Source organism: Mangifera indica, unplaced genomic scaffold, assembly GCF_011075055.1.
Source record: "Mangifera indica cultivar Alphonso unplaced genomic scaffold, CATAS_Mindica_2.1 Un_0103, whole genome shotgun sequence".
Classification (NCBI taxonomy): Eukaryota; Viridiplantae; Streptophyta; class Magnoliopsida; order Sapindales; family Anacardiaceae; genus Mangifera; species Mangifera indica.
In genome coordinates, this window is record NW_025401195.1 from 39,936 (window position 1) to 49,612 (window position 9,677).

Consider the following 9,677-nt stretch of genomic DNA (forward strand, 5'->3'; position numbering starts at 1 on the left):
ACAAAACATTTTTTAAATGCAAAACTTTATTATGAATAAGGCTAGGTAAGGATAGATGACCAGCATGAGAAATCATCAAATTCTGAAAGTATATGATAAAGTAACTAGAAAACAAACTATATTTTACATGGTTTGGACAGAAAGATCAATAGCCTAAGTTAATGTTGTTGTTATCATCTCAGTTATATAAAATTACAACATGAGTAGACAATAATACAAAAGCATTGCCAAGTATCTTTAGGTATCAAACGTGTATTTCCTTTTCCCATTATTTTTTATTTATAGTAATTAAAGTTAAGGTTTCATAAGTTTAGAATAGTACAATAATTAATAAAGGGTGTCATAATGGTCCTAATATGGTAGAAGAGTAATTGAACTTTAATTGTGATTGCTAAAATTGGTGAGGATGATTCTTCGGCAATAAAAACACTTAAATAATACAAGATAACTATTGCGATCATGACAAATTCTGTCATTATTTCATGTTTTGTAGATTTTCTAGAAGAAAAGATATCCAACTCGAGGATGTTACCAATATTACTATTGAGACAAAATTAAAGAAAATAGAAAAAATTAAAAAAACAACACACTTCCGTATGAATCCAAACAACAACCGCCAACCGAAGTTCAATGAAATACTAACAACCAAAACATTTATCGTCCTGTCGATAAAAGATATCAACTAATTAAAAGAAAAAAATCCTTAAGGATCAAAAGCCGGAGGATTCGACGGGTCTATCTCTCCAATGTTAAGCCACGGGAAATCATCAAAATGTGTAAGAGGCTGAGGGTCTTGTGGCATAAGGCGAGGCAAAACAATGTTGGCGGCAGAACCAGTGGTATTATTTGGGCCATAATTTATTCCTTGGTCATAAGTCTGTGCTAGTTCTGCATTGGAAAAGTAAATTGTATAACCATCACTCTCCTCAAAGATGTTTATTTCCTTGGGCGCATGGCTCGTCGGAGGAACAATTTCTAGCGCATTGCCCTCGGAAGGATTAGTGCTAGTTGAATCAACATTATCACTTGCCACATCATTCACGTCCTCCTCTGCTTTCTCTGGCTTCTTATGGATCCTATATAACACACAATCATCCAGCTGCCAAAAAATATAAATTATTATCAATGATACTACAAGAAAATACATCTTTAATAGTAGAAAAATTGTTTTGTAAATACTATAAAACTATACGTATATACTTTTAAGTACAAAGATAATATATTATCATGTGATTTAGTTATTATCTATGTATTTATTTGTATACTTAAGAATGTATAAATATGTTATTTGTGACAAAATTAACTAATAGTGAAGCAACCGTTGCAAAAACTATGTAACACAATTTTTTCATAAAAAATTAATTATTTGTTATGGATATTTTATTTGTAAGGAAAAAAATGCAAATTTATCTCAATAATCTTCATTACAATAAATATACATTTGTATCAAATCATTTTGGATGAAAAAAATTGGAATTGTACAAGCATCAAGCCAACTAGATGATGAACGAAAACAATGCAATTAATTAAGAATTGAAGGGAGAAAAAATCTGTACCCTCATGTCAATAGGAGCAGCAGTATTTGAAGTTGAAGGATTCGGCAACTTTTTTTTGCAAGAATCAGCGGTATTTGAAGCCAATTGATATTCATACATGATCCAATTAGTCTTTACAGAATCTTTATGCGTTCCTTGATAAAAGACCAGACCCTTCCTATGCCCAATTACGATATCATCTTTTTTAATGAGATGGTCAACTCCAGTAGCCTTCCAATAACCATCAGCAGCAGAACGTTTTGGACGTTTCCCTTTGGGGTACTTACGGTCCCTTGAAGAGAAGAAGTACATGTACTTTTCTCCTTCTATCTTGTACATGTCTGTTGTTTAATGCAACATCATTATAATAAATATTATAAGATAAGAACATTGCCAGAGGATTAAAACAGAATCTAAATTATACAAAGGGCAAAAAATCATGGAACTTTTGTATAATTAAGTTTGAGTTTGTAAAGCGGTAATATGCATGGGTCGCCAACATTAAACCCTATCATGAAACCGTAAATTAAGGATAATTTTCAATATGCTAGGGTTTTAATGCAAACCCTAGAGCGAAGACACTGTAAATAAAGTGTAAACTATGAAGTGTTAGGGTTGACAAATCTTAGCACGATGTAACTAAATTAAGCATAAATTACAATGAGCTAGGGTTTTAACGTAAACCCTAGAACAAAGCCACTAAATAGCATAAATTACAAAATTCAGGCCACTAAATTACGCATGTGGTGTGGGAGATATCCAACTAACAACTCAAAAGCATTCCAGTGAAAGAACAAAAACAAGTAAACCATGAAAAAGATAAAAACAGGCCAAAAGCAAGTAAACCAAACGATGAAGAAAGATAATGGAAGACGAACCATAAAGTTGTTGAGGATTGTAGTCGTATATGTTAACTTCCTTAATCCTGTTTAATGGTAAACTCAAATTTAAGACTTTATTCTTCAGGTAGTATTCAATTAACTCTTCGTCTGTTGGGTAGAATCTATGGCCTGGAGGCATGGAATTGAAATAAGAAATCAAGAAGCTTTCAGTAAGTTGAGGGCTCATCACCGGCCAATTGTGTTCAGTCGTCATCTTTGGTCAACTATTTTCAGCCTTTCATAATCAACCTGATGGTCGAACTTTACGAGAGAGAGAGAGAGGGAGATGGTCGTTTTATGCAGCTTATGACAGTATTTTGCATGGCTAAATTGGCGTTAGGAGGATAAGATGAGTTTTAATCACACTAGGGGACTTTTGTTGTAAGATAATTATGAAATACTGTTGCATTTATGTTGCTTATATTTATTATGGTTTTGGGTTGCCACGTGGCTGAAGAATTTCAATAGTATGAGAACTCCGTATGCATAACGGAAGTAGGATGAGTCAGAAAATGAGTTTGACTTTAATCCAAATACTGGTCAATCAATCAACGAACCAATTAAAAAAAACTACTGTAATATTTAAGATTATCTTTATTTTATTTCTCCTTTTTCTAATTTTTATTAAAAAACTAAATAATTACATATAATATTAAGATCAATTTATTATATCTTTACTTTAAGATTGAATGTTTATCTGAACAAGCATTTGAGATTTGTTATAAAATTCGGGGCACAAAAGGCAAGCTTCTGTAAGTAGCCAGATAGTTAATTGTCATGACTTGGAGCTTTCTATAGTCATAAAAGCCATAAATTAAAATCGAAAAGTTGGGGATGTAAGCTGTTGTGAGAAACTAGCGGGCAAAAAGTGAAGATCTATTAATAAATTAAAAGAGGCTTGTTAGTTATAAATTTGATAAATAAAAAAAACTGAAGCATTTGGAAAAGAGTGGCTCAATTCTGATTCTCTCTTCGTATCTTTTCAGTAGTTTCTCCAAATCACAAATCAATAAAATTATTCGTAAAAATATTAAACATAAATTTATGTATAAATAATAATATGTTAGTATATAATTGAGTTATTTTAATTTAAAAATAATAAAATATCTAATAGTATAATATCATATTATTAATTTTATATACATTTATATTTATTATTTATAGAAGTAATACTATTCATTGCAAATTTATAGGTAAAAATCTAATCAAACAAATGTTATAACAACTAGTTCCAATAATAATTTGCTAATTAAGGTAGATACTACTGACGACTGAAAGCATGCACAATGGAGGCTTAAGATCCATCTTCTGGAAGCTCATCATTTTTTAAGTTCATCTTCATCTAACAATGAGACATAGTATGTTCGTGGATTAGCACCAAAAGAAAATATATTAATAAGAAAATAATGAGCCTACAAGAGAGACTCACCGACAACAAAGCTCATACCACCAAAAGAAAGGACAACAAACAAAGACAGACAGACCCAACCTTTGCAACACAAATAGTAACCTGAAGTCAACTATTTTTGAAAACCTATTAAAGTTCCTACAAATATAGAGTTTAAGAGGGGGAGAATACAGAGACTATTAAAGTTCCTACACTGATAGACTCACTGTGGCTGCAAAAGAAATCGCACGCTAATGATATCACCCCTGTCTTGACCTTTGTTCCTGACCAAAGAGTCTTGTGGCATTGAGATGGCATATTTTGCCTCATAACCAAGCATTTGAGAGCTGCTTTCAGTGGAAATTGCATCAGGATAGGTTCCATTAGGAATCAGAAGATTGTTTCGTGATTGAGCGTTGCTTCCAACAATCTTTGTTGCAGTTTTATGGGGCAATGAAACTACGTGTTCTCCATTTTTATCAATTACCAGAAAGCTCTGAAAGGACAATGCATTACAACGAGGCATATTATTAGCCTTTGTTTGCTGTAGTGGGCACTCAAAAGGATTGGTTGCGTGTCTAGCTCCGGATATGCAGGGTAGGCCAAATCTTGAAGACTCTAATTTTGTTGTTACAACTAAATCTAATGTTGAATTCTTATTATGGAAACGAGTTGACAACTTATTAATTAGTTGGCTTTTAGCCTCGATTACGGTAAGTATGTTTAAGATTATTTTGAATTGTCAATTTTCAATTGAGATCTGGAATACTTTAGAGTCAGTTTGTTGCTAAGTCAAAGTCTCAATTTTTTCATATTAGAAAACCCTGCAGAATACTAGGGAGGAAAACTTTAGCATAAGTGATTATGTTCTTAAGATGAAAGGTTTTGCCAAAATTTTAGTTTCCGGATGATTGATTATAAGTGATTATTAAGTATGTTCTTCATTGTCTAGGCATGGAATATGATGCAATAGTAGCTAGTTTATCCTCCAGACTTGAATCTAACAATAATTATGTCCTTTTTAGATACTTGAAGGAGGCAAGAGAGTTGTACTTCAGGGGAATTATCGGAGTAATTGAGGAAATTGGAGAAGGTAAGAAAGTATGAATTAAGGGAGAATGTTAAAATGTAAAGCAAAGGAGTCGAGATACTTGAAAATTGTAAGAGAGCAAAACTTTAAAGGGGCGTTTGGTAGAGTTTATTCAAAGACTACTATGTTAATTTAGAAATATTAATTAAAATAGACACTAATTTTTTTGCATAAATCTTTTTAGATAAATTTATAGTGATTTTACTTTTATAAGCAAATTTAATTTTGCTTTCAATAATACCCCTATCAGCTAATTATGTCACCCTCTCGGCTACTTACATCAAAATTTGGTATAGTTTTTTTTCAAAAACCTTTGAGCATACTATGTTTGGTTTGTTATGATTTAAAGATTCAAAAACTTATTTAGAAACTGATTAACTTTTGTTCTAATACAAATCAGAATGAAAAAATGAACATAAGTGAGAAGAATGGTGCGAGCGCGAGTGCGAGTGAGTGCATGCATAAGAAAATTGAAAAATTGAATATAACTGTTATGAAGACACTTGTCATTAAACAATTGCATGAAAACAATTTAGATGAAGAAAATTGATTTTATTTATTAATGATTTTGATGGGGTAGCTTTGGAGGCAAATGAAAATATTTACTATATTAAAACACATCTTTGCTTAGTTGATTTTAAACAAACCATATTTCACTTGTTTCAATTGATTGATTAGCAATTGATTGATCAGAAAAAAAATGGTAGGAGTGATATTCAAGCTTGGATTTGTGGGCAATGACGCAAAGAAGGTGATAATAATTTAAAAAATATTGGTGGAGTTCAGACATTAATTTCAGTCAATAGAAAAATCAATTACGATGGATTTGAAGAAACAATATCTTCTTGATTGAATATCGATCAAAGTTCTAATGAGATAAAAATTTATATGCCAAATCTAACGAAGTTCAGTGATTTGTTATATTTATTAAAAGATGACTATGATATTCGGATGATGATGAAACTATCTAGTTCATGTAAAAAGTCCTTATTTCTTGAAGTGGTGACACACCAAATTGAATTTCGAGCTAACTACGAACAACAACATCCAAAAGAATTTCAAGCTAACTATGATTAACAACATCCAAAACCAGAACAAAAAATTCACCAAGGGGTTCATCAAAACTCATCTACTGAAGTTCAGTCTGTAAATAACATATATACGAAACCAGAAAGTATACTAGAAAGGAGTAAGGTAAATGTAAACTTTGGTCATGACAGTATTGGGATTGATGTTGGTTGGAATCCTTCTCAAGATTAGGCATATGGTGAAAGAGGCCGAGAACCGCTATGGGGTACACCTGAAGGATGTTATCAAATGGGCAATTTACCAACAAATAATTTTTACTTGGACAAAGAAGATGAATATTGTGGTCGTGATGATGATGGCAGTAGTGACTATAATGGTGGCAATGACATTGATCATGCTAAAGGGGGTGATGATATTATTGATGATGTAGGAGTTGGTCCATCAGGGATAGTGCATGAAAGTTCAGTTGACATTGCTCATCACTAATCCAATCCATTTTTTGGTGGTCCAAAGTTGTATAAAGATGTAGAAAATGAGGGAATTGAAATTCATGAAGCTGCACCACGAGATGGCAAATTCAAAGTGAAAGATTAATTTGCTTCTAAACAAGTTTTAATAGATACCTTATATAGGGATGCATTGGAAAATGGTTATCAATTCAAGGTATTAAGTTCAAATAGAAAGAGATGAGATATAAAGTGTGTGCATCAATAATGCAAATGGAAGGAAGAAGGGGTGAAGTTAAGTAACAGTGACATTTCTATATTTGCAAAAGTTAGGAACACATGCTTATTCTCGGGATATCATAAGACCTCATCATAGACAACTAGACAAAAAGACACTTAGAAAAATATTACAGACATTGTTTATAGCAAGTGATCATATGTATAGGTCGAAAGATATCATAACGGATATGACAGATAAATATCGAATTGATATCTCTTATGTACAAGTTTAGTGTGCTAAGAATTGGGCTTTGAATGAGATAAGAGGTTCATCAGATGAGTCATTCAGACTATTATCGACATTTTGTTACAATCTTGAATGATGAAACCCTGACACTGGTACACAAAAGACAATGACGTGGATAATCGATTTCATTTTTTCTTTATGGCTTTAGGATGTTCCACTAAAGCATTTTGTAATTATTGTCATCTCGTTATTTGTATTGATGGGGCATTCTAGAAAGGTCAAAATTAGGGTACACTTTTTATTATGATAGGTCAGGATGGAAACAATCAAATTTATCCATTAGCATTTGATGTTAGAGAAAAAAAGGAAATGATAACTTGGACCCTATTCCTCTGAGTGTTACATAGGTGTATTAGAGATCTCCCGAATTTTGCAATCATTTTAGTTAGGCATCATGCTATCACTCATTGTGTGAGAGAAGTGTTCCTAAATGCACATCAGGGTTGATGCAACCATCATATAAAGGAGAATATGTGTAGTCAATATAAACAAACAAAACATATAGAAGGACTATTTTGGAGAGCCACAAAAACAGATTGAATAGAAGATTTTAAAGAGGCTTTATGGATGGTTAAAGTTGAAAATCCCACTGCAACAACTTATTTGGAAGGTATTGACTATCAACGGTGGGCTCGTGCTCATTTTCCCAACATTCGATATAATATCATAACTATAAATATTATTGAGTCATTTAATGTTTTAGCACGACATGCACACAAGTTGCTAGTGATAATGCTCCTTGAATTTCTACGTAACTACGGATGGAATCAAAATAAGAGTTACAACATATTGAAAAATGTGATCAATAACTTAGTTACAAAATTTGTAAAAATAGATATTTAATCATATTATATTATAAAATAAATCATAATAACATACTTGAGAAGCTTAAAAAATAAGATAAACATCCTTCTAACCCCAGCCTTTCAAACTCTTCCATCTTAACATTTAGGGAACATTTTCTATAGACTTACAAGCTACAAAATGCCTCAAATTATTAAGAGTTTCGTATATCCACATCTATAGTATTAACAATACCATATTAGTTTACATATTCAATCATAAATATAAAGTAAAATAATATATTATATTACCCTAAATGCCATTACATATCCCATTAACATTGGGATATCCTTTGAATATGGTGGATATATCTTTGAAACTTCATCATGCTTTTTCTCTATAGCCCAACTCATAAATTTTGTAGTCATCCTCCAAAAAAGTGTCCCCCATGGATATATATTAAAAGCATCCCAATCATTAACTATACTTAATATGCGTTCTGATATGACTTTCCTATTATCCGCTCCCATCAGCCCATGGTAAAGCAAATAGAACACAACTATTTTTACTACATCTTCATCATTATTGCCCTATGTCTTCTCTTTAAAGACTTTTCTCAGATCACTGTAGGATACATGTTTGACACCTAGAAAATACCTATCTCTCAACTATGAATCTTATGCCGTATCACTTCTATCCATCTCTTTATCAATTTTCAACCCTGTTATCAGGCCAAACTCAACAGGGCCAAATCTATAACAATCTCATTTAGTTAAAACCAAAATTTATCTCCCAATACTCTATTGTAAGCTTGTCGAAAGAGTACATAATGCATCAAAGTGGAATTACGTTTCAAGATTTCTAGACTCAGAAATTACCTAAAGCAACTTTCTTTGAACAATTCTTTCTGCCTACAAGTAAGAGTACTCTTGACATGCTTAATTGTTTCTATGTGACTTCTAACTTTTATCTTAACCAGTAAATTATGCACATTATTATAACACCTTTCACCAAGCTAATCATTAACTGAAATTCCCTAAGAAATCCCTTGAAAACAACAAATATATATATATATATATCTTCACATATGTTATAAATTGATGAATTTGTTTGTAATGTGAATTATGTTTATATGTGCCTGAATAATGAAGAATGCAATATAGTATAGCTTGAATAGGTGAAGAGATATGTGTATGTACATAGTTACCCTATGAAGTTTGATGGCTAGAGTTTAGATTGAATGAGTTTGGTGATTAACAACTTTTAACACTCATTCATGTTTAGGATTGAATATGTTAACGTTTTAGTCATATTTTCATGCTAAAGAATTGAATAAGTAGTGTATAAGTGCTTGGAATCAAATTAGAGATCAAATTTAGGCCTTTTCGATCTATTGTATGTGTTTGCCACACAATTGTGTGGTTGGACATATACTCTATGTGCTTGAGTACCAGAATTTAGGTTGGGTTTTCCTAATGTTTTGATGACTATTGGATGATGTTAACCAATAAGCAATCAACTAGGACTTGTAGCTTTAATATGACCCTGTGTAGGGTGAAATGACTAGAATATCCCTACGAAGTAGTGGTACAATCGAGATAAGAATAGAAAAGAAAAGTGTAATAATTTTAAGGAAGGGCACACCCCCATTTCATTAAGATTACACGTCTGTGTATAAGTAAAAGGGGATACACCCTTGTGTATCAAGAAGCACATGTTCATGTATAAAAGGCAAAAGAAAGTAAAAAGCAAAAGAACTAAGCTAGAGATTAAGGGGTTGTCCCAAAAGATAGTAAACAAATTCCAGGTGCTTAGTAGCACCATACATGCCTAAAAGATAAGTTTTAGTAAGACACGAGATCTATCTTTAGGAGAAAGCGAGAGCTAGCTGAGTTGAGTTAAGGCTTAAGTTGTATGCATGCTAGACATCATAGGATCATCACGATGGGAAACCATGAGTACACATTCCCTCCACTAACCATAATAGGGCACGTTTGCAG

At 32.2% G+C, this 9,677-nt stretch overlaps 1 protein-coding gene across 1 annotated transcript; it reads right to left on the minus strand.

Annotated features, from left to right (window-relative positions):
* Positions 1 to 703: 703 nt before the first annotated feature.
* Positions 704 to 1,874, minus strand: LOC123207774 (NAC transcription factor NAM-B1-like). Its single transcript, XM_044625244.1, has 2 exons — positions 1,557 to 1,874; positions 704 to 1,099 (listed from the first exon to the last, which is right to left on the minus strand). Exons 1-2 carry the CDS (start codon positions 1,872 to 1,874, stop codon positions 704 to 706), a joined length of 714 nt encoding a protein of 237 aa, XP_044481179.1.
* Between the last annotated feature and the right edge of the window lie 7,803 nt (positions 1,875 to 9,677).